Raw genomic sequence first — 26,964 nt, 5'->3', positions numbered from 1 at the left:
TAGGCTCAAGGAAAAAGAAGAAAGCTCCAATTTGGGACAAAATAAACCTAGGGTTTAATTGTCATATATTTTAAACCTGGCCTGTTGTCTTGCCTGAGTAAATTTCATAAAAAATCCAAGTTTCTTAAATACTAGTTCTTTTAGGGATGAAACACTACCTATGCAGTAGTTCAAAGATGTCCCTAATACCACACTCAAATGTATTTCATATGTTTTATGTTTTTATATTTAAATCTACAAACACAGTTTAACATATTTCTATTAAAATACATAATATGTATATATATAGTAAAAACTAAATACTTTTAGCTGAGTTAGACATTCTGTGCCTTGAAAGATAACACTTGTCTTAGGGACAAATACTCCTCACGGGGGAAGGAAGTGCTGGATCCACCAATAGAATTAACCCCTGAAACTCTTCTCTCCCTCACAAATCACAAACTCTCTGCAATTAGCTTTCTTTGAACCAACGTGTTATTTACCAATAAAGATAAGCCAGTTAATTATTTCTTGAAAGTCAACTGATCCCTTGACCATTATATTTAGTAATCAGTTTTGCCATCATCAAAACAGATTAATTCTTTAACAATAACGTGAGGAATATTTTATAATTTATTTAGTCCTTATTTTCAATGTGTTGAAGTTAATTCATATAAACACACTATAGTAAGTTTCTCTCTTAACTGTTAATACCTGCACTGATGGAAGACTCTCCTCTGACATAAGAAAATATCTATATCAGTTTTGCTCACAGTATAATAGAATGTATTAGATGGGATGGATTTCTGGATGCAACTGAAATAACAATGTGGCAATAAACTGTATAAATACTTGTTTTACGGCAATAGAAGAAGCGAGAAACAGGGAAAATAGGCCAACTTCAGGAAATAGGTAGCAAATGCTATTTAAGAGCAAAAAAAGAAGAAAAAGAAAAAAAAAAAAAAAGGAGAGAGTCAGGAAACAAAGGGATGCTCAGTTGCCAGACAATCAGATCTTTCTTTCTTTCTTCCTTCCTTTCTTTCTTTCTTCCTTCCTTCCTTTCTTTCTTTTTTGTTTTTAACAAATCTATTTAAATCTATTTTTCTCTTAGGACTTTCTTTTTTGTATGAGTTTTTACTGCTTAATTCACATATTTTAATCTTCATTTACCTTGGTTGAATAGTTTGAGAGCAAAAACCTCTTACCATTAGAATCTTCTCAGGAAAAAAAATATATATACACACATATTTATATCTATAGAATATATATATCCATATCCATTTATATCTAGGAATTTACTAAGCTTGTGCATATTCCTAAAAGCAAAATGCAGCAGCGGCAGCCTGGATAAAATCAATAAATTGAGAACTTCAAGGCTGGTTATTCTGGGAGTGAAAACTTGAAATAGAAATGACAAAGATGAAATGAGATTCTATCAAAATGACTTCAGCAGATTCAGGGCTAGAGTGAAAATCCCAGGATGTGTAATAAGAGGAGAGGAAACTCGATGCAGTCAGAACTCCATCACAGGGCAGCCAAGAAGAAGCCAGCAAGCAGACCAATTCCCGACCACTGCTCACACCACAGTATGGCTGGGACAGCTCTAGGAAGGGCAGGGAAACCTCAGAGACTTTTCAAGTTGTATCCTTTATGGTATTTGCAGAGACCCAGCCAACAATAGCCAGGGGGCTGTTTACCAAAATCATTCCCTGGCACCACCACCATTTGTGGAAATCACTGCCAAAGCTTACATGGGAATCAAACAGAAGGAACTAAAAACAGCCATGTAAAACATGCCCCAGTCATTTCGTAAGCTCGGTTTCTTCATAGATGGCTGTTGTGGAAGAAATGACTGCTTCCAGAAAACAGAGACCCCAGGAATTAATCCAGCAACACAGATGAAAGCAGAATGAAAAATTACTAATTATCCCATTCTACAATTTACACTGGTGACTTACTGCCTCTGGACTATAAGGCACCTAAGGTTAAAACTGCTCCTCAAAAACAGATATGACAAAAGTGAGTGAATGGTGTAAGGGGCAGGTCTCAGATCACTGTTGTTCCCCAAAGTAAAAAAAATAAAATAAAAGAGATTCACCAAATTAAAATATCAGAACATTCCACAGACCGGCAAAACCAGATGGAGATCAGCAGTTCACACACATCCTTGTATTTCCAAGAGATGTGAAGCTCCAGGTTCTGAAAAAGACCAAACAGAAGCCCACCTGCCATGGCAGTACCAGGAGCTAAAAAGAGAAGATGACCTCGAAGAAATCCAGCCTTTTTCACTCTACACTCTCAAAGTTGGGCGTAGGGACTCAGGATCTTATGACTCTTACCTCCCATCTTTATAACTGCTTTGGTTTTCTCATTCTTTTACTCCTTACCTGTGCCCCTTTTTGTGTCAGAGGTTGATTATACACATCACTACTTTGGATGTCCCTCCAGTTTCATGGGTCAATCCAATGCCCATGCTACTTATCTTTCACTACCTTTATATTACTGTAGAGTTGGGCTCTGTACGCCACTCCATACACACACTACTCTCCCTCTACTTCCTCACCCCTCGCTCACTGCTGGAAGCTAAGTTTGAAAGTATCATCCTTTTACGTCTACTCAACATAGAGAAAAAGAAACAGCAGCTGTGTTCACTGAGTCAATAAATTCATAGTGCTTAACAGAGTCTAGACTGTAGCATCCACTAAGGCAAGAACTACGACTGTTAGTTTCAACACTCAATATCCAATGTTTAGTTTGGTACCTGGCACACAGTAGGAGTTCAATAACTGTTTGTTGAGGGATTGGAAGTAATTTTTTCTCTAAATTTCATTTTATTCTTTTATTCTCAAATTATTTTCTCTATTGAACAAAGGAAGATTTGTAAATCACTGGAATCATGGTTTAAGGGAATGAATGAACCAAAAAGACAGGTTCAAAATCTCAAAAGTTCCCAAATTCGTTCCAATAACCAGTCCTCCTCCACCACCTCCTCCTGCTTTTTTTCCTCTTCATATCTTGAACTTTCTTACAGGAAAAATTCTAGGCTCTTTACCTATATTAACTAATTTACTCTTCATGAAAACCATATAGGATAGTTACTATATTATTCCCATTTTACAGACTAGGAAACAAAGGCCTCAAATGACTGAGTAACCTGCCAAAGAGCACACAGCTAAGAAGTTGCAAATCCAGAATTTAGGCCATCTGACTCCAGAATGCCAGCTCCTAATGACCCCCCTGCACTGCCTCCTGAAGGACAGCTGTTAAGAAGGCTAACTGATGCCATTCATTCAGTAAAATATTTATTGAGTGCCTACTACATGCCAGATGCCAAAGATACCCGCCACAGCCATGAACGTTGTCTGTATATAGTCAACATTCCTTCTTCTTTCCTAGTCGCCCTTTGCCATATCTCCCAAACAGTAAGCATGCAGAATCTGTTGGACAAGGCAATTTAGTAAGAATTGGTTCTTTTTCTTTATCTCAGTCTTTTAAACCTTCTTACTGAAAACAATCACCAATCCTCTCAGCATTACATGGGACTCTAGCAAGAGCCAGTGGGAATATGCAGCAGCCTGGAATGGCATAGGTAGAGACCTAAACGGAAACAGGGAAATGAATAAAATAGGGTTTCTGCTCTATTATTAGACCAAATGTATTGGCAACCTTTTCACGCCTTGCTTAACAGTCAAAAGGCAAGCCACACGGAGGGTACTGGATTCTTGCCCCTTCTTCCCACACTTGGAAAGGTCTTCTAGGCAAGAAGAATTATGGTCACCCAATCACCCTCTACACACCTGACACAAAAGGCAGGAGAGTGGAAGTGGCACGTACCCCTGGCAGAATTCCTGAGTGAAAGTGTGCAGCCTCTGTGTGATCTGACCTTCACTTTGCTCTGCACCCACCCATGCCATGCAGAACAATCCCCTTCTCCCCGAAGCTGCTGAATCAGCCCTGCTGGGAACAGCCCAAAGAGAAGCTCAGACTCCTGAGATATTTGGTCTATTCAGCACCATGAAGGAAATAGCAGTCGTTCAGTGAGGGAATAAAAATGAGGAGTTGGCTGAATAAAGGTGATAAAAATAGATTTTCCAACTCCATGAAGATGAATCATTTTGCCATGGGGATTTGCCAGGCTCTGTTTCAGCTTCGTTTTCAACCCAGCCTCATAAATTTGACTAAGGAAAATTTCCTTCCTCTAGATAACCAGCATTAGCATTAGGACAGTTCTAACGGGACTTTATTAGAGAATTGTCCAGAAATAACCTCCATTCCTTCCCTAGCCTGCAGTAAATATTGGCTTTGAAGGACAAGAGTGGGCTAGGCTGGGGTGTGCAGCCCATGACCCCAGACTCACTGCCCCCCTCCATCCCCCCTCAATTTTCTCCTCAGTTCTTCCCCTCCTCATTTTAAGAAATGGAGATTTTTAGAAAGTAACAGGGGTGGTGGAAAGGCGCAGAATGTGAGGGGGGCTCAGGTAGAACAGCACCTAAAGGTATGCCGTTGCATTTTCCCCAGGACACCATGTGCTGTTGAGGAATACATCTTCAAATGTAGCAGAGTTGCTTCTAATTCACAAAATTAGCAAAAATCCTCTTTATTTTGACTAATGTGTCTATGTGCCTTCCATGACATACCTCAAAAGAAAAAACAATGGCTTTCCTTAGAGAATAAAAAAGGCTTAATTAAAAGCAACAGGTGGTTAAAAATATCAAGGAACAAGGTAAACTCCATAGAAAAGTAATTTTGGTGTATTTTAGCCATACCATAAGTGTATAAAAAGGACCTTTAAAAATAAAAACAAGTGATGAAATCTAAATAGCTTCCTTCCTTCACTCATGGACACCCATCATCATGCATTTTTTTCATAATGGATTTTACTTACCCCTACATGGCCTCATATTCCACATAAAACTCCAGCATACCCACACTTGGGAGGTGGGTGGGGCGTCTCTCCTGGGTGCTCCAACAGTCAGCTCGTACACAGCAGCCGAAGCGCCCTTACATCCTCTTTCCCAAAACAGTCCTCAGCACAGCAAACCCAGCTCTGCCCCAAGCAGGCTGCAGCAGCTGAAATGCTGATGCAGTGAAAGAGAACTGGAAGAGAGCGTGATTGCCACACCTATTGGGGAGGGAGGCGGGGAGTTCTGCTCCCACCGAGGAAGGGGGACAGAATCCCCAAGTCATAGAGACGCCCAGTGTGATTCTGCAGGAGAGCTTTGTGACAGCTGCTGCTGCATAGTTGGCACCCAATACCATCAGTAAACCTGCATTTGGAACAGGACCCAGCAGGACCTGAGGGAGGAGAGTTCAAGTCCCAACTCTGGAAGAAAGTAGCCTTGTGACCCCAGGCAAGTCATTGCCCTCTGAGTCTCAGTTTCCTCATTTGTAACAATATTCTGTGATAACCTGTACGAGGAAAGAATCTGAAAAAGAATGAATATATGTATATGTATAACTGAATCACTTTGCTCTACACCTGAAACTAACACAACACTGTACTCCAACTCTACTCCAATAAAATTAAAATATAAACATGTTAAAAATTAAAAAAATCTCTAAATAGCCTCTAGTTCTGAAATTTTAAGGCCATCAGAATAATCATGAATATAATAAATAATAAGCACAGCTACAATTTCTTGAAAACAGACGATGTACCATCCACCATATTAGGCATTTTACACATATTATCTCATTTAATCCCACGATACTGAGATGAGATTTATCAACCCCATTTTATAGATGAGGATACTGATGAACTGACTTCATGATTCCCCATGAAAATAAAGGATCATCATATCCATTCAGGGTTTTGAATTTAAATGGAAGCATTTAATCTTTGTGCCTGAAATTGAAATGACACCTGAGGATGGAATTTCTCCACTGTTGGGTGATTAATGTGTTTACAATCCTCTGCTGGGATAATTCTGAGGTACTAGTATTTATGTTTACGGCCATTCATGCTACTGCAAAACCCATTTCCCACCTGTTGTCTTTTATTAAACCTCCCTAAAGGACATGAAATATTTCTTTGTGCAGATTCTAAAAACAGGGATCGTGAAATATGTGAGCAGAAACCTCATGTATGGATTTACTGTTTGGAATTTTCAAATGCTATAAAACACAGTGTTTATAGCCAATTCATCATTTATAAGAGTTTATTAGACTGATATGCCCACTGACTCACTGGTATCCTGCCATTTATGGATACTAATACTTCAAATGGTGGGCTGACATTTAATATTTATTAATAACGTCTGTGTTTCCTTGCCTATTTTATAGTATCTTTGCATTATGTTCTATTTTATGTTTATCATCAATCATTCTAGTTTTCAAGTAAACTTTTTATTTTAAAATAGTTTTTAGATTTACAGAAAATTGCAAAGATAGTCCAGAGAGTTCCAGTATAACTTGTATTCTGTATTTTATATTACTAACCAGTGGTTAGTACCATTTATCACAACTAATGAACACACACTGGTACACTACCACTAACTAAACTTCAGGTTTTATTTGGGTTTCATTAGTTTTCCACTAATGTACTTTTTCTGTTCCAAGATCCATCCAGGATACCATATTACAGTCGTTTCTCTTAAGCTTCTTCTGGACTTTCCTCATCTCTCCGACTTTCCTTGACAGTTTTGAGAAGTACTGGTGAGGTATTCTGTATCCCCATTTGGGTTTGTCTTGATATTTTTCTCATGGTTAGACTGGGGTTATGGGTTTTGGGGAGGAAGACCACTGAGATGAATACCATTCCCATATCACCTTATCAATCATCCTTTTATTACCTATAGGGAAAATATTTATGTCAAAACTTTAAACTGAATAAAGTTAATTTTAGAAAAGATAAATTAAATACCAAACTATTTACTCAGAAATACAGTATTTTCTCTTGTGGAGAAAATGACAGAGAGGGAAAATAATCTTTGCGTCCATTATGAGATAAGGGTAGACCTAAGATTCTAGCAGGAAGCCAGCTAATTACAAAAGAAGTGTCTAGCAAGTTCTTTTGAAGTGCTTCCCAAGGCAAACTTTCTACAAAACAATCTCGGATGATGGCACATTTTAAGAGAAGTTGTTTCAACCAAGCGTGATCTCACTCTTTCATACAATACTTTTAGATATTTGGTGAAGTTTTTTTCCTGTTGTCAAACCACAGAATCCCTATGAACCTGGGTTTGGAGTGCTAAAAATTAGTTGCACAGAAATTCCTTCTTTAGGTAAGCTATGACTATGAAAAAAAGAAGACTTAGGCTGAAATATGTATTTCCTGCTATTATATATTTTTCCCTCACAGTTCCTAATTGGAGGTCTGTTCCTCAGGGGAAAAAAAGTAAGGAACTGATGTAATGTCACAAACTTCTGCTAAATGCTGTTCAATGAAAGATAAGGGAGAACAAGTAGTTTCTTTCTTTAAAGAATGGTATTTTTTTTTTCAGGGACAGGAAGGGGGGAAAAACAGAAGAAAAAAAAAAAGTTTTACAGCACTGCTATATATAACCTTCCACCTCTGCAGAAGCATAAAATAATTAAGGAAACAAGCTTGAAAAATAGTTTGTGGTGGATAAAGAGGATACTAGACTTCAGTTAGCACGTCTAGGCATTCACAACACATGCGAATAAGAATTTCAGTCCTTGGCTGGCTTACCCACCGTTATGGGCTGAATTGTGTCCCTCCCTAAATTCATATGTTGACGTCAAAACCCCCAGTAACTCAGAACTGTGACTGTATTTGGAGGTAGGGTCTTTAAAGAAGTGCCTATGTTAAATGGGGTCATTTAGAGCAGGCCCTAATCTAATATGTTTGGTGTCCTTATAAGAAGAGGAGATTAGGATACAAACACACATGCAGAGGGAAGACCATGTGAAGATCCAGGGAGAAGGTGGCCTTCTGCAAGCCAAGGAGAGAGACCTCAGAAGACACCAACCCTGCCCACTCCTTGATTTCAGACTTCTAGCCTCCAGAATTGTAAGAAAATAAATTTCTCTCCTTTAAGGCACCCAATCTGTGATACTTTATGACAGCAAATTAACATGCTTACCTAGCACTAAGAGTGAAGAATCAAGGGGTATAAGAGAGGCTAGAGAGTATGAGATTGGTTGGATATTATATCTCAATAAATTGTCAATAATATGAAATTCTTTCTAAGTCACTCTCTCTCATGATTTTCATACCTAAGTGTAATTGCTAATGACTCCTCCTGTGTTCCCAAATTCCTTTCATCACCCTTCTCCTCCCACCCCAGTCTCTGCCAGTGAAAGTCAAACACTCCAAAGATCAGACTATAATTTGAGGGGAAAAAAGCTTCAAAGTTTGCATTTATAGAAAAACAAATAATTTGTCTTCATATATACCTAAGCATAAGGATTTAACTTTAAAATCAGCCATTAACCTAGTCCAATTTTTTATAACTTTTTCCATGAGTTCTAAACCAACATTTTCCAATTGTCTGCCAGACATCTGCACATGAATATCTCTTAAAGGTAGCCAACTCAGTACGTCCAACAGAGAATTCATCTTTTCTCTTGGAACCCATTTCTCCTCCCTTGCTCCCATGATTCCTATTAATGGCATCACTATTCGCCAAGTTTCTCAAATCCAAAATGGAGATGTCATCTTCCTAAGATTATTTATCATATTTCATCAATTCCAAGTTGTACATTTTTTACCTCTAAAATAATGATGCATCTTTCCATTACTGGTATATTAACATTGTGTCATAATTTAATTGATGGCTTTTAAAAAATTAGTTATACTTTTTAAAAATGGTGTGTCTTATAATTGATGGCATATTACTTTCAGTGAAAAACACAGAACCATAAATCCTGTGTCCCCATCTCCACTCTCACTGCTTCTACTAAGGTTAAGTAGTAGACATTATCTCTCATTTGGATTACTTGTCTCCTAATTGACTTTTGTTGCTGGTCTTTTCCCATAATCTACTTTCCACATGGCCACCAGACTTATCTGGAACACGAGATTCCTTTGTTTGCAGTGGCTCTTACTGCATGTAAAATGAGTCCAAACACCTCTAGATGGCATTTCTGGTCTCTACCTACTATTCTTGGTCCACTTTCCACTGTATTGATTTCTTTCAGGGATTCTGGGCTCCAGCTGCAGCCACATACAAATAATAGCCACTCCCAGACAAGACCCAGGTTCCTGTGGTTCAAAGCCTTTCTTATTCCATCCTCTGAGGCTAGACTGTCCTCCCCCAACCCCAACGGTCTTCACTGATTGTAAATGCATGTTCAGATCCCACGCCTTCCAAAGTTCTTACTCTCAAATAGAAATTTCTTCCTTGTTCTTCCTTGCATATTTCATTAACATTTCACAGTCCTCCTTTATTAGACCTTATTTGTACATTTTCCTCCTGGAAGGGGATCCCTTGAAAGCAGGAATTATGTCTTGAGTCATAGTGGATTTTCACTTGGAAGGCAACAGAGAACATACCATCTCTTTTTAGTGTATATGTGCAGAAGAAAACTGGGAAACAGACCTTAGATGTCATGCAAGGGAGGTGGTCCAAGGAAAATTGTATTACCGCTAAAGTACTGTAACTATAAAGGACACATTTTCAGGAGAATAAGAAATTCATGCCCTGCTTTCTCAGCAGATTAAGACAATCATTTCATTCACTGTGGAAGCACCTTTTAAATAGCTTCCAGTGATCCCTTCCTCCTGTACACAGGTCCTTGTGTAATCTCCTCCCCGCCGAGTGTGCGCTAGACCTAGTGACTTGCTTTTGATTAACAGAATATGGCAGAGGTGAGGAAACGTCACTTCTGAGATTAGGTTATAAATGATTGTGATGTCCATCTTGTTTGTTCTCTCTCCCTCTCTCTCTCCTTCTGGTTCTTCTTGCTTGCTCACTCTCATGAAGCAAGCTGCCACACTGTGAGGTGTTCTATGTAAATAGGCCCATGTGGCAAAGAACTGAGGATGGTTTTGGCCAACATCCTGCAACAAACCAAATCTTGTTGACATCCACCTGAGTGAGCTTAGAACCCGATCCTTCCCTAGTCAAGTCTTAAAATGACACCAGCCAACACCTGATGGCAGCCTTGTGAGACATCCTGAAACTCTAACCAAACTAAGCCAAGCCCAGATTCTTGACCCACGGGAACTCTGGGATAGTAAATGTTTTAGGCCACTAAATTTGGGGGTAATTTGTTACACAGCAATGGATAACTAATACACTCACCAAATAAGAAAATCAGGAAACAGATAATAAACATAGGATGGGTAGAAAGGACAAAAAAACTCTCATTGAGTCTTGCCAAGTACTCAAAAAAGATGGACAAGGGGACTAACTTATTGGTCTGATCCAAGCACTCAGTAGATAACCAAAAGCCAGCCTGTTCCAGTGGCCATCAGCATTCCCCTTTACCCTGGTCCAGCTCACTGTGGAGAATGGCTCTCACCACCTGACATACTTTTATTTTTGTATTCACTATGTGCCAAGTCTTTTGGTTTAGGTCATAAATTAACTGTAGTCCTGTTTCTTAAGAGTAATAATATGTAGTGGGAGATACACCTAGAACATTCCTTTAGCTCAGGAAAAGCCTTAAATACCTTTCTGAGCTGTTTGGATTTTATTCTTATATGCAGTGGGCAGCTATGTAAGGTGATCTGATAAGGACCTGAGATAATCTGTACTTTTAGAAGGTACCTGTGGAAGCTGTTACACCTGGCAGCATACAAACCATACTCACTTGGGAGGCACTGAACAAAGTAACCACCACCGCCCCCCTGGCAGGTTCATAGTCCACCATTCAACTAAATGCAGGATCAAATGTACCAAAGACCATATGGGTTTTGCTGTTGTTTTTCCCTCCAGTTTGTGCTCTTTTATGTCTAAACCTACTAAAAGGCTAACCACCATCCCTGCTTGGGCTCGGTTTTGGCACCAAACTCGAGAGTAGCAAATTGAGCATTCCTTCTGTGTGTGGTGTGGAAACACAACTGAGGTTTCTCTCCCCGTGCCAGGGATGAGGATAAAGGAACATGTGTCATTAAATTTAATTTTGGCTGAGATTCTTCACAAGGTCTATTCATTTCCCTCAGTGAAATGTACCTCCTTTGCACAGAACATCGCTCAAACACCATTTTCCACTTGGCCCCCAAAGAAGAGCAAGACCACCTCCAGAGGCCCCCCTCCCCCGACTGCACCATGCAACTGCAGAAGAGCAGAGTGTGGCAGGAAAAACACACTGGGTGGGTGTGTTACAAGTCTCTCCTCCCCACCTGCCTATCAAGGAGAATTGTGTCTGCCTCTTCCTGAGCCTTTGTTGTCCAGAATCAGAATCATGATTCTGGGGGGGGAACTGAAAGGAGCGAAGTCTAGCTGGATTGATTTGCACCTGAAAAGGCTGGAGGTTAGTAGCGGCAGAGAAAGGGGTAAGAAGCAAGAGAGACAAGAGCTAGTATAGTGTGAGTCTGAATGATTATAGGTAGTTGGGGCGGAGAGAGATTTGCAGGTGAGCTGGCAAGTATAAGGGGTGTGTGTGTGTGTGTGCGCGTGCCGTGTGTCAAGACAGAAAGACAGAGAGGAGAGAGAGAGGAGGGCATTTCAGGAAGTTTTACTGCATGTTACAAATGGAATAAGTCTATGACATTTTTTGGAAAGACTTCAGTAAAGATGTCTAATGTTCCCCTATTAGTATCCGTTGTTGAACTGGTGCTTCATTGACTGGGATGCTTGAGATGTGGCCACATGGAGATTGCTTTTATATGGGTGACAGTAGAAATGTTACATTTGCAGTGCCTTTGAAAATAGGCCACTGCCTCAATCTGGTGAAATTAATAGATCTTAAATGAGAAGGATGAGAGGTTGTCTTCTAAAAACATATGAGATCTCCTTAGAGGTTGATGCCTCCGAACAAATGTTCAGGAGTGTTGAGGATCAAAGATCTATTATAAGACCTGATGGAGATAGTGTAACACAGTACAAAAGGCAGAGAGCATGGAGTTGGGCAAATCGGGGTGCAAATCTCCATACTGCCTCTTATTTTTTGGAAAGCTGGTAACTTACTTCTTTGCACACTTGTTTCCTGAGATTAATAAAAATACAGCAATAACTACATCGTAGGGCAATTGTAAAGATTAATAAGGATAATCAAGCACTGCATCTGATACTTAGGGAGGTATTAATATACGATGGTTGTCATTATGGTGCCTTACACCTCTGGCCTCCCTCTTTGCATGCTCTGCCTCCCTCCTGGCCTAAAACAACCAGGAAGAGAAACAGAGGCAGAGAACAGAAGCCTGACCAGCTTTTTCTGGGGGAACCTATATGATAAACTGTTGAAGGGAAGGTAAATGCTCTAGAATGTCTAAATGAAGTTGTAAAATATAAACCTAAAACATAAGACATTGATAAGGATGAGCTGAGACAGACAAGAGCTAATCTCCAGTTAGGATTTGCAGGAAACCAGTTCTCGGCAGGTAGACACCCAAAACACCTGGGACTCAAATTTACTGCGTTGTCATCTTCCTAAAATTATGAAGTTTATGTAAAGGCTTTTCACTCATACTACTCAGTTTTCAACAGCTTCATATGTCTACCTTTGTCCAAAACAAGATTTTTAATCTTCACATAATGTGGAAATCTCCACTGCCTTTTCATCCTTTCTCATTCTCTGACCTCCCTCAAACAATGAAACATCAACTGTTCTGGTATCAGTTTCATAAAATAAAACAGATACCTTTTGAAAGCTTCCTAAAGTCCACAGAGTTTATGGGAACTTACATTTTTATCCATTTCAGGAAGCTCAGCTCTGACATATTTGAAATCTTATCTTTTGGTTAAGGAAAAATACATCTTTTTTCTAAAGAATAAGTTTTTGAGTGGGTTAGAGTAACTAAAATGGTAGGATAATTCTACCAGGTACATTCCTGCTATAGCCTACTGAACTTCAGTTAGTGCAAATTTCCAGCATGCATCAGGTGAAGTGAGCCCTTTCACAGAGCTTGGAAAGATATTTTGAAGGTATTGGCCAAAAGGAAGAAAAGAAAGAGATCAACTGAAAAAGTGAGTCTTTGCTTTCCCCTTTTTCTCACAAGAGGTAAAATAATTGTCATTTACATGTGCTCCATTTTCAACTGGGAACACTTGTGAGTGATACAACCAAGGAGGAGGGTGGCCTGTGCTTTGGATTCATCTCAGCTTTTACTGTTTGTGTGATCTTCCCCTCTATGGACCCACATGTCCTCATCTGTAAAACAAGTATATCTAAGATGTCCTTCCTGCTGTAAAATTCTTTTTTTCTCAGATTGCTTTCATCCTCATGGATTCATATGCAAGATCAACCAAATATTTCATGACAGCCCTAGGAAGGTTCAGCACCCAAGGACAGAATCCCCAAATATCTATTTCCAATTATACTTCACACGTGAGTGCACACACACACACACACGCAGTGGCTGTTACAATTAAAATCCGGGTGAGAAAAGACTTAATCCCCAAATTCCTATTGTAAGCAAGGATTTCATACATTTGTGTCTCTTGCACAGAGTCTGATGTTTCTGGGATGAAATGGAATTTAGCAAGATCTCTAATGACCATTAAATTGAGTTTCAGGACATGGCTTGATTATGCAATACTGTCAAACTGGCCAAATAAAGGGCAGCATTTTTAAAAGTCGTTGGTATGCCAAGACCTAAATTTGAGGTCTTTCTCTCTGGCAAAATCTAACAGTATCACTAACACCTAAAAAAGAATGCAAGCATCTGCAGGCAGTCACCACACGGCTGCATATGTCAGCAATCGTTACAGAAGAAACACAGACCTGGATCCAGGGTCTTTGCATTCTAGCCAGGAAATGATTTTCAACTACTTTGTTTTAACACCTTCACCCCTGAATTCTTTGTAACCACAGCTCAACTCAGGGGCTAAAATACACCTATTCATGCCTTTGTAAATCTACACGTGTTTATAATTTGGGGTTGCTATGTGAAAACACACTTTTCTATTTATCTTCAAGTCAAGCAGCTGGGCCATCTTAATGGATTCTTCTCAACACCAGGCCATTAAGACACACAGGCATGGGTTCCAGGCATGGAAAACCCTCTGGCCATACTTCTTAGATCTCCATGGCCTCTGCTACTGAGGGCTGCTTGATCAATAGAGGGTCAGTGACCTGTCAACCCCTTGACAAAGTACAAATCAACCTAGAAGTCTGTAGACGCACTTGAGGAATGCTGTTATTCTTTCCTGAGTGTCACAAATATGGATGGAAGAAATGTCATGTGAAGAATACACTCACACAAAAGGCTGCATCTCTACACATCTTCAAATCTACTGCTTAACATTAAAAGGATTACACACCATGATCAAGTGGGGTTTATCCCAGGAATGCAAGGATTCTTCAATATACATAAATCAATCAATGTGATACACCATATTAACAAATTGAAGGAGAAAAACCATATGATCATCTCAATAGATACAGAAATAGCTTTTGACAAAATTCAACACCCTTTTATGATAAAAACCCTCCAGAAAGTAGGCATAGAGGGAACTTACCTCAGCATAATAAAGGCCATATATGACAAACCCACAGCCAACATCATTCTCAATGGTGAAAAACTGAAAGCATTTCCTCTAAGATCAGGAACAAGACAAGGTTGTCCACTCTCACCATTACTATTCAACATAGTTTTGGAAGTTTTAGCCACAGCAATCAGAGAAGAAAAAGAAATAAAAGGAATACAGATTGGAAAAGAAGAAGTAAAACTGTCACTGTTTGCAGATGACATGATACTATACCTAGAGAATCCTAAAGATGCTACCAGAAAACTACTAGAGCTAATCAATGAATTTGGTGAAGTAGCAGGATACAAAATTAATGCACAGAAATCTCTTGTATTCCTACACACTAACGATGAAAAATCTGAAAGAGAAATTAAGGAAACACTCCCATTTACCACTGCAACAAAAAGAATAAAATACCTAGGAATAAACCTACCTAAGGAGACAAAAGACCTGTATGCAGAAAACTATAAGACACTAATGAAAGAAATTAAAGATGTTACAAACAGATGGAGAGATATACCATGTTCTTGGATTGGAAGAATCAATATTGTGAAAATGACTCTACTACCCAAAGCAGTCTACAGATTCAATACAATCCCTATCAAATTACCAATGGCATTTTTCATAGAACTAGAACAGAAAATTTACCACAATTTGTATGGAAGCACAAAAGACCCCGAATAGCCAAAGCAATCTTGAGAAAGAAAAACGGAGCTGGAGGAAGCAGGCTCCCTGACTTCAGACTATACTACAAAGCTACAGTAATCAAAACAGTATGGTACGGGCACAAAAACAGAAATATAGATCAGTGGTACAGGATAGAAAGCCCAGAGATAAACCCACACACATATGGTCACCTAATTTATGACAAAGGCAGCAAGAATATACAGTGGAGAAAAGACAGCCTCTTCAATAAATGGTGTTGGGAAAACTGGACAGCTACATGTAAAAGAATGAAATTAGAACACTCCCTAACACCATACACAAAAACTCAAAATGGATTAAAGACCTAAATGTGAGGCCAGACACTATAAAACTCTTAGAGGAAAACATAGGCAGAGCACTCTATGACATAAATCACAGCAAGATCCTTTTTGACCCAGCTCCTAGAGAAATGGAAATATAAACAAAAATAAACAAATGGGACCTAATGAAACTTAAAAGCTTTTGCAAAGCAAAGGAAAACATAAACAAGACGAAAAGACAACCCTCAGAATGGGAGAAAATATTTGCAAATGAAGCAACTGACAAAGGATTAATCTCCAAAATTTACAAGCAGCTCATGCGCTCAATATCAAAAAAACAAACAACCCAATCCAAAAATGGGCAGAAGACCTAAATAGACATTTCTTCAAAGAAGATATACAGATTGCCAACAAACACGTGAAAGGATGCTCAACATCACTAATCATTAGAGAAATGCAAATCAAAACTACAATGAGGTATCACCTCACACCAGTCAGAATGGCCATCATCAAAAAATCTACAAACAATAAATGCTGGAGAGGGTGTGGAGAAAAGGGAACCCTCTTGCACTGTTGGTGGGAATGTAAATTGATACAGCCACTATGGAGAATAGTATGGAGGTTCCTTAAAAAACTTAAAATAGAACTACCATATGACCCAGCAATCCCACTACTGGGAATACACCCTGAGAAAACCATAATTCAAAAAGAGTCATGTATCAGAATGTTCATTGCAGCACTATGTACATTAGCCAGGACATGGAAGCAACCTAAGTGTCCATCGACAGATGAATGGATAAAGAAGATGTGGCACATATATACAATGGAATATTACTCAGCCATAAAAAGAAACGAAATTGAGTTATTTGTAGTGAGGTGGATGGACCTAGAGTCTGTCATACCGAGTGAAGTAAGTCAGAAAGAGAAAAACAAATACCGTATGCTAACACATATATATGGATCTAAAAAAAGAAAAAATAGTTCTGATGAACCTAGGGGCAGGACAGGAATAAAGATGCAGACGTACAGAATGGACTTGAGGACACGGGGAGAGGGAAGGGTAAGCTGGGATGAAGTGAGAGAGTGGCATGGACATATATACACTACCAAATGTAAAATAGATAGCTAGTGGGAAGCAGCAGCATAGCACAGGGAGATCAGCTCGGTGCTTTGTGACCACCTAGAGGGGTAGGATAGGGAGAATGGGAGGGAGACACAAGAGGGAGGAGATATGGGGATATATGTATATGTATAGCTGATTCACTTTGTTATAAAGCAGAAACTAACACACCATTGTAAAGCAATTATACTCCAATAAAGATGTCAAAAAAAATCTACTGCTTATTTGAGGTCCCCACTCTCCCCTCCAAAAAGATAAGAGAATTAATATTTTAATCCCTAATATTTTGTATGGTAAATTTTCAAGCCTACCAAAAAGTTGCAAGAATAGTACCATGACAACTGTATACCCTTTATCTAGATCCAAAATTTTGCCATAGTTCCCTCCCTCCCTCTCCCCCTTCCTTTTCTTCCTTCCTTCCTCCCTCTCTCTATATGTATGTGTATATAGAATTATACGTTATATGCTCAAACTTCTTTTTGCTGAACATTTTGAGGATTAGTTGTACATGTTGTGACACTTCATGTCTAAAGACTCCGGCTTATGTACATCTAACATCAAGAATATTCCCCTATTACCACAACTATCTTAGACAAAATAGTTATCATGTAAAAGAAATTCAACACGGAGAAAACACTATTATCTAATATTCAATCCACACTCAAATTTCCCCAACCATCCCAATAATGTCTATTATAGTTACTCTTTCTCAATCAAGGATCACACATGGCATTTGGCTGTCGTATCTCCTTAGCCACCTTTCATCTGCAACAGTTGTAGGGGATGGGGATGTGCCTTTAATGACACTGACAGAATTAGGGAATGCAAGCCAGATGTTTTATGGGAATGTCTGTCAATTTGGACTTGTCTGATTGTTTCCTCAGAATTGGATTAGGCTAATTATTTTGGCAGACACTCCATCAAGGTGATGCTGTGACTTCCTAGTACATCACTAGGACACCTGCTATCACTGCACCCATTATAGGCATTGGTAAGTGTGAGCATGGACTTTTACTATTTGTGTGATCTTAAAGCTACAATGCTTGAATGTGAATACTAAATCATTTACACACCTGAATTTCCAACTGTTAACAATAGTTATTCAAAAATCTTACTCCCCAAATCATATTTCAGTGCACCTGTCTTTTATGTCTCTAATATAGTAACTCATTTTCTCATAAACCAGGAGATGCTAACTGCATTCTATAATAAAAGATCACATGGACCATAAACACTAAAGGCTTCACAAAGGAGGTGATTTTGCATTGGGTCTTGATACATAAATAGGATTTAGTCAAGAAGAGCAGAGAGAGAGTACCATATTCATAAGAAGTGTCATGAGAAAAGCCTTCATACATGACAGTGAACAACATTTGAGGACCTATGAGTTGACTGTAATAATCCAGGCAAGAGATGAGGAAGACCGGCTCTACGCCTTACCTAGTGGCCAAGGAAATGCAGACAAGTAGACAGAATGAAGAAAGTTGCCATATTCTCTGACAGCTCAACTAGGACAAGCGCATGTTTATGATGCCTTTACTGACATTGGTGGGCGGAAGTGGTCATTTAAGTCTAATTTGAATATGTTCAGTTCGAGGTGCTGGTAGGATATCCAGATGGAGCTGTCCAATACACAGAACAAGAGGCCTGGAGTTCAGGAGAAAAAACTTGGTGAGAAGTGATGACTTGGGTCAATCCTGTAAAGAGTTGAGGTCATGAAAACAGACAAGAACGTGAGCGTAGAAAGGAAGCAGACAATAGATTTGAAGAGCGAACTCTGGAAGAACATTAACAGGATGGGGGAAGGGCACAGAAAGGTGGCAGTTCTGTTTCTTGTTGGGACCCCAACTAGTGCACTGGATTTTGGAAATGCTGATCTGAAGGTAATTGGAGGAGAGGAAAAAAGAATTTGACCAGATCTGTAGATTCAGGAATCATGAGTGAATGGGCAGCAATTAACTATACATAGATAAGTATTTTTTTGGTCTAAAGATAACTCCGTTGTGTGTTTTTTTTCAACATCACCAAGAAATTAACTCATTTCTGACACTATTTACCTGGAGACAGTGTCAGAGGGCCCAGGTCAAGGGCTCAGTCCCATTAAGACTGCCCCCACTTCAGATGGCAGTCTCAAGTCCAGATTGGTAGCTGTGCTTCTGACCAACTAGCTATAAATCAGAGGTTCCCAAGATCCCCTCCTTGGATTTGATTAATTTGCTAGAGTGGTTCACAGAACACAGAGAAACATTTACTTATGCTTATCAGTTTTTTATAAAGAATATTATAAAGGATCCAGATGAACAGCCAGATGAAGAGGTATATAGGGCAGGGTATGTGGGAAGGGGCACAGAGCTTCCATGCTCTCTGGGTGTGCCACCCTCCTGGAATCTCCATGTGTTCACCAACCTGAAAACTCTCCAAACCATGTCCTTTTGGGTTTTTTACGGAGGCTTCATTACATAGGCATGATTGATTAAATCATTGACCATGGGCGATTGATTCAACTTCCAGCCCCTCTCCCTTCCCCAGAGGTCAGTGGGGTGGGACTGAAAGTTCCAACTCTCTAATCACGAGGCTGGTACCCCTGGCAACCAGCTCCCATCCATGGGGCTTTCCAAAAGTTGCCTCATTCAGGTGGGGCTGAAAGGAGCTTGTTATAAAGAACAAGATACTCCTTCACCTTTATAGAACTGGAGCTATTTCAGGAACTGATGACAAAAGACCAAATATTATAAAAAAAGATGCTCCCATTGTTCTTATCACTTAGGAAATTCCAAGGGTTTTAGGTGCTCTCTGCCAGAAACAGACAAAGCCCAAATATATATTGCTTATTATAAATCACAATATCACAATAACAAACGAGTAAAGAAAATATAAGTGATATAGGAGGGGGTAAGTGAGGAACTATTAGTTGGAAAAGAGCAAGAAAAAGGAGGAACGATGGAAAGGACAAAATGGAAAGGAAATTCAAATGAAAAAGGAAAGAGAAGAAAGAAAAGTCAAGGATATACATGGGAGTAAAGCAACAGAAATCCGCTGGTTTTCTTGAATCACATTGCCTGCCTGTCCCAAAGTAGAGGCAACAGGTAAAGAACAACACTTGCTCTGCTGTAAGAATCCAACATAAAGTTAATGCACGTGTCTCAAACCCTTAATTTTGCTAAAATCATTTACGATTCACACTTTAAATTAATGTTTCAAAAACCCTTTTCTCCCTAACTTCTGGACTGAGAGCTGCTTGTCTCTGCTCATGTGGATTTCACTGGAGCCTTCCTGACTTCATGCTGCAGGTTTTGCTCCTATAACAATAAATCCCAGACCTCCAAGGTCTGGAGATGCCACAGGCTTGGGGCCAAAGAGCTATTTGTCAGCATCATTAAAGCCGTGGCCTTAACATTTGGAAGAGATGGTTTTAATAAAATGTTTTAAAATAACTAATATATGTACACATTCACATATATAATATATAATATACATATATAGCTTTTTAAATAAAATTATTCAAATCCATTCCTTCCAAATTTAACTATCTATCTACCTATGTATTATTTACTTGGTTACATGATTCTGACAAACGAAATTAGAAAGACTTTTAATGACTAATCACCAATGCACTACCAACCAGCATGGTAACTAAAATGCATCCGCAGAAATAGCAATTCTTACAATTTAAAAAAATCCATTTTATTCAACTCACTGAAACCATGTACCTAATTACGTCACCCCCACAGTTCTCAAACGTAATTTTTTTGTTGTTGGTGCAGCAAATTTCAGTTAGTCATCATGATATGACTACAAAACTGTTTAACAAATCATCAAAGGTCTAAGGATGAACCTGCTTAAATTCCTAACATTTTTCCAATTGTTTTCTGGAAGACCACGTGCACAGAAGGCAGTCACGATGGAAAGAGTGCGTTGTTACTAGGCTACATACGCCCTCAGCTTTCTGTGCACACGTGTGTCTGTACACGTGCTCATGTGTGTGGAGGCTCGTGTGTGAGCTCATGTGCGTGCACCTTGTTCCTTCCGGAACTAAGATTTGTTTGTCTTTTGATCTTCCACCTTTTTCTTCTTACTACCAAAAGGTAACGATAATTAAGCAATTAAAATTAGTGCCAAGAATTATGAAACATATCAAGGCATGAAAAAAATCCTGCATCTGACTACATGTGAACATTTGAGTTTTACTGGGTTTGGATGGGTAGGTTCAGAAGACCCAGGGATTTGCTCAAACAATTCTCCAGACGACATTAGAATCACCTGTGTCCATTATGTCTTTAGAAAGTTGGTCTACAAATGTGGTACTTAAATGCAGGTAGATTTTTAAGATTGAAAACAGCAATTTATCATGAAAGTCCTGCTCGTTCAACATGAAATTTCTTTCTCTCTACCTCTTCTCCCCTTCATTCCAAAGGAATGCAGAGAAGAACTGAAATGAGAAAACCGTAATTACAATTGCCTTCCTCCCCTGGGGTCAGCCAAATTACCAGCCTCTCACCACAAAACGAATTTACCTCTTTAAGAATGAATGTCATCCTTACCACTCATGGGAAAAATACAAACAAAGATTAAGATGCCATTTAGGCATAACTGCAATCTTTCATTTTTAAGCGACCTCTCAGTTTAATGGCTTCAATGCGTTCTCATTCACGTGGAATATATACTGCAGGAGAAAACTGTAATAAACGGCACTGTCATGATCCTTAGGTTAGAGCAAAGGAATATTGGAAGATAAATCTCAATTCTGGATACTCACCAATCCTGCAATGGGGGTAGGCAATCTGTTGATCTTTTTAACAAGTCCTGGCTTTATAGCATTCAGCAACCTGTCATGAAAAATGCAGAATGTCAAGTGAGACATAAAGCAAGATGGATCACACAAATCACCTTTATCCGAGGCTACAACTAAATTGCTGAATAGGAAAAGCAGCGAATTTAAAGCATGTAGTAAATCTCAGTAATCTATGAGCCTTCATGCAACCAAGTGAAGAGCTTTGCCAACATCAAGTTTGTCTGTGGCAGGTGAAGTTTTAGAATTTGGAAATGTTGGGAGAAAAGAAAGGATGGAGACTGAGAGGATCTTCAGAGGAAAGGACAAAAATGTGAGCTGGATTGAGGCTGGGAGAGAAGTGTCTAGTTTTGAAGCCAGGTATTACTACACAGCAAGGCTCGTTCCCAATTCTCCTGGCTAAGGCAGGGGTCTCTCCAGGGATGCACTAAGTTCAGAGACCAACATCTGTCTTTGCAAATGATTTGCCAAGACTAATTCTACTTCCAGACCCTCTTGCTCTTTGAGGAGAGTGGCTTGTTAAATGTGGTGAGCTTCACTTAAGAAAGGAAAGAATATGTTTAGCAGGAGGTTAACCAGTCATATCCTGAAGATTTTAAACAAGGCTGACCGCAATTCCCTAGGTATAAAAGATATGTGAGCAAAACGTTTTCGGGGTAAAGGTTGAAATCACGTAAAAATGGTAATACAAGCAAAGGAATGCAAGAGAAACAACCATAACTGTTTGTCTTCAGGAAATATCAGTTCAGAGTGAAAAGAAATAAGGAAGGCAACTTGTAAAAAGAAAATAGGGTTGGCATCAGGGTGATGTGGTAGAATTGTAGCATTTGCCAACTAGGTTATTCATAAAGGAATTATTGAAGGTACAGGGTTGTCGAATGGAAGCATTTATTCTTATATTAGGGAATTAGAGGAGAGAAGATCAGGTAATTTATCTCAGGACACATGGCAAGAGAAACTTAGGCAGGGGTTTAGTATAATTCAGGGGTCAGCAAACTATGAGCCATGGACCAAATCTGGCCCAATGCCTGTTTCTGTAAACAAGTTTTACTGGAACACAGCCCTGCCCATTCATTTACATACTGTTTACTGCTGCTTTTGTGCTATGACAGCAGAGCTGAATCGTTACAACAGAGAACCTACAGCCCAAAAAGCAAACAATTTTTACTATTTGGCCCTTCACCAAAAAGTTTGCCAAACTCTGTTACCATTCATGCAATCTAAGGTTATAGTAAATTCTGAAGAACCTATGCTTGATAGATTTCTTCAAACCAGTAACAAAAGATTCTTTGAAATAGGTCAATAATTAGTCTTGAATTCAGCCTGTATTTTACTTTGACACCTCTATGTATTGATATATTGAGAAATGTCACTACAATGGTTACAACAGACAGGACATTTCTGGTTTTGCACTAAGAATTGCCTGTTCTTGGTCACTTTCACTGCAATTCCAAATGCTGCCACCAAGAGGTAACACCCAGTGCAGACACAAAAAAGTAGTGCCTTCTGGCCCATTGAGAGCCAAGATGGTGCTCCTTTCATGAATGCACTTAATTTTAACCATGAATTTATAATCTTCTCAAAAAGTGCTTTTTTATAGCTTATTTTGGAATTATTGGTTTTTCAAGTTAGAAAGCAACTTGTTCACTCTTCTCATTTTACAGTTTAGAAAACTGAAGCCTGACGATGATGAGCTGATTAGTGGTACAGTCAGGCCCAGCTCCCAAGATCCCTGAATCAACACGTTCTCTGGCAGGGTTAACATCCCATAGCACGTGATTCAAAATAAACAGATAGATATGATGTCTCCAAAGCAGATTTTAAATGTACAAAATTCTTAACATACATTACTTTTCTTGTTAGTTCTTAACAGTGTCGTTTTAAATAGTATTTGTGCACAATTGTTGAAAAAGGTCCTTGCGTGGATATGACTGCCGCTTAACCCAAGCTGGCCCCAGGCAGTCGGAGGCTCTTCACCCTCTCCCCTGTCCTAGGAATGTACGTTCTGCCCACTATTCCCACAGTGGGAGCCATCGTCAAGCATTCAGCCCTGAGATAGTAGTATGTTGTTGAGACCATCTGGACTGAATATCTACTGAACCCAGTTAAAGCATCTATATAAACTTTTAAGATTCTGGCAAGATTCTCCTCATCTTTCAGCCACCCAAGACAAGCATCATATGTAAGTTCTCTTGCTTATTAACCCTGCCACCTACAAATCTGGAGCTATCGGCCTCTTTCTTCGGGCTCTCCTTGCCTTCCGTGTCTGGGGACCAGATTTGAATTTCATGCTGGGAAATCCCGAGGTTGCCAACCAACAACAGTGTTGACAATTCAAAAGGAACCAAAAGGATATCCAGTAAAACTTAAGTTTCACTGTCACCAGGATCCCACGGGGCCCTAGACTATTCCCTGAAGGTAACCTTAAAGACTTCCAAAAAAAATGTATAAAGATATTTGTAATTTTTTTTAAAAAGACAGGTGTAGCATATAATATGCACTGTCCTACACCTTATTTTTCCACTTAGCAATGCATAATGGAGATTAAATAATTTACACTGGAGAGCATGCCTTATCAATACGTGTGGACCTATGTCCTTCTTAATACCTGTGGACAAACTGATGAGGAGCTGGGAGAGGGGAGTGACAGCATTGGCTTTGAAGTCCAACTGACTGATTCCAAAGTCCAGCTTGGTCACTCATTGGGGGAGTTACTTTGGGCAAGTCCATTAACACCAGTTTCCTCAACTGTCATAGAGAAACAATGGTAGCAATTGCATAGATGTCAGTGAGGCTTAAATGTGACAAAATATGTGAGACGCTAGCACAGAGCCTGGTGCATAATAAGTTCTCTATAAATGGTTCTCTACGTTTGTGTATAAGTATTTATTCATACTAATTCAATTCACAGCATTCTAGATCAACTACTTTCTCTAATACTTTTAGATTTTTCTAAGGAAATAAAATACCATTATATCAGGTCCCTGAACTTTGTTTCTAATTATCCAAAGTAAAACAAAAATAACAAATACCCTACAAAAAAATTCATAAATTAAGAATCTTTTTTAAAAGAGGTACCCATTTTGTCTTCTATATCTAAGAATTGTATTATTTTTAGTAACAATGGATCCATCAACTCCTCTTTTATACATGTTCAGATTTTTAAACAGTTTTAAATGTTTCATTATATTCAACCTTTGTAGAATTATAGTTATATGGCAGAAATCTTTCCTGTCACATGAAGTAGTAAAAAAAAATTATAATGATAGACCTTAATCAAAAGAGCAACCAAAAAAAAATTACTATGATGTCTATCCAAATGTTTAACAACAAATTAAAAGATAAAAAGCCACAGTGCTCTTAAATATTTGGGATATTTTCAAGATCAAGGCAGCTGTATTTTTTCATGTAAACATTGCCCTGGTTCCGTACACAGTTTACAGTACACGACAATAAAAGATAACATTGAATTCACATTGTAGAAATGCCCACCACCTGCTTATCTTGTATTCTGCATTAAACTGAGAACATTTTTTGTATATATTAGAATCAGATAAGAAGTTCAACAAAACAGCTATGAGCATGAGTCAAGGATATTTTATTCACTTGAAATTTTATTAAAAAACCACTGTTGCCCTCCTATCTATTAAAATATAAATATTTCCAATAAATATTTATTGATGATATGCTTTAAAGTAATGGTGATGATATTAATATTTTATTATTTATGAACCTTCTGAGATGCATTGTTCCCCCACTGTCCTGTCCTGCAGAGACAGGTCATGTATTCACTCCACCATTTTTATAGAAGAAAAGCTTGAGCCCCAAACAGGTGTGAAGCCTTCCCCAGAGACATGCACAGCTAGTTTGCAGCCCAGCTTGGAAAGCCTACTGCAGCTTGGTGCTTTAGAAAGTCCAGCTTCAGTATGTATCATCAAAGCACAAAACAATAATAACAACAAACAAACCACAGAAAACAAACAAAAACCAAAACCCCAATAAAAAACTATCTAAATACAATGTGAGAATATTAACCCTAGGTGGGAATAAAAGGAAAATGGAAGCGGGTGTCTGCTGGGAAATGGTCACGTTTCATCTATGGATGACATACAACATCCTCAGGAGGAATTCCAGAGAAAAGGAGGCGGTCACTCACTTGTGGCAACTCCCCACTTAGCAGAACCCCACACCGGTTTCCCACCTGTGAGCCCTAAAACCTATAGCTAGAAGGAGAACAGTCTGCCCTCTCTGTCTGGTAACAGATTAAATTTGTACTCATCTAAAGACTTTTCTGGGACATTGGCATAATTTTAGATAACAAAAAAACACTGGTGTCATTCCATGTCTCCTGCATAAATTTACCCACAAAATAAAGATAATTAAAAACTGGAGATATGAGAGCTAATTAGGATGAACTAATATCCAGATATTTATTTATCCAGCAATTATTTATCAAGTGCCTGCCGTGTGCTGCACACTGCTCTAGACCCAGGGAAGGCAGTAGTGGAGAAGACAAGTGAAGGACCTGCCCTTTAGAACTTATCTTCTTAGGACAAATGAGTATGTGGGGCAGTGGGAGGAACAGAAAGTAAACAAGTAAATAAATGAGAGGAAAATTTCAGATTGCATAAGCACTGGGAAGACAAGCACAGTAACCCATGCGGGTGGTACTTGAATCAGGTGATGAGAAGGCTGCCCTGGGGAGGTAACATTTGGGGAAAAAATGGGAAGATACAAAAGTATTAGCCAAAGAGAGACTGGAGACAAGAGTTCCAGGCAGACTGAACAGTAAGTAGAAAGGCCTGGAGACAGGAGCGGGCTTAGTATATTCAAGGGCCAATGTGGCCAAGCAGAGTGAGTGGAAGGAGGAAACACATGACATGACAGCCAAGGTGTAAACAACACCCAGGCTCAGGTAAGGTGTCTACATTTTTTTCTAAGTACAATGTACTTAGAAGTACATCAGATTTTTAAGATGAAGACTGAAATGATCTGATTTATAGTTTTAAAACAGCATCATAGGCAAGTAGTATTAAAACAAATTTATAACTATATATGGAAAATTTGTGTTTATTAAAAAATCATGGGTATCAGAGAGATGAATAAAACATCATAAATAACTTATAACGCTCAGCAGTGTTATCATGAAGAGAGTGTAATGAATTTGGAGGAAGTTGTCTAGGTTTTAATGGGTAAAACACACATTAGCTACGAGCTACTGGGAAGTCACTGGATCAAAGTCTCAGTTTTCCCCTTAATAAAAATGGGGATTTTGAAAACCTGACCTTCCATCCAGAACTGTGGTGAGGAGCCAGCGGGACAATGTGTGTTGCTAAATGGAAATGTTGGTAAATGGAAACTTGCATATTCACACTCATTTGGTATACTGAGCATGTCCCTTTTTGCTAAGTAAGTGCATTTTAGTTTCAACGTTTCCATTAGTCAGCTGCCAAAGACTAAAATAAGTTTCACTTATTTTCTGGCCACCTTTGGATAAAAAACCTCACATAAATGAATCAAGTCAACAGATGTGTATAGCTTGCTATATATATATATATATATATATATATA

At 38.9% G+C, this 26,964-nt stretch overlaps 1 protein-coding gene across 8 annotated transcripts in view; it reads right to left on the bottom strand.

Annotated features, from left to right (window-relative positions):
• LIMCH1 (LIM and calponin homology domains 1) overlaps positions 1-26,964 on the bottom strand; it is a 350,076-nt gene that overhangs the window by 156,431 nt on the left and 166,681 nt on the right. For all 8 annotated transcript variants that reach the window (XM_061192222.1, XM_061192217.1, XM_061192215.1 and 5 more), the window contains exon 3: positions 21,361-21,430. In XM_061192222.1, the coding sequence (XP_061048205.1) occupies positions 21,361-21,430 (70 nt within the window). The remainder of the gene's footprint in view (positions 1-21,360; positions 21,431-26,964) is intronic.

Source organism: Eubalaena glacialis, chromosome 5 (assembly GCF_028564815.1).
Source record: "Eubalaena glacialis isolate mEubGla1 chromosome 5, mEubGla1.1.hap2.+ XY, whole genome shotgun sequence".
NCBI lineage: Eukaryota > Metazoa > Chordata > Mammalia > Artiodactyla > Balaenidae > Eubalaena > Eubalaena glacialis.
This window is presented reverse-complemented; position numbering and strand designations above follow the sequence as displayed.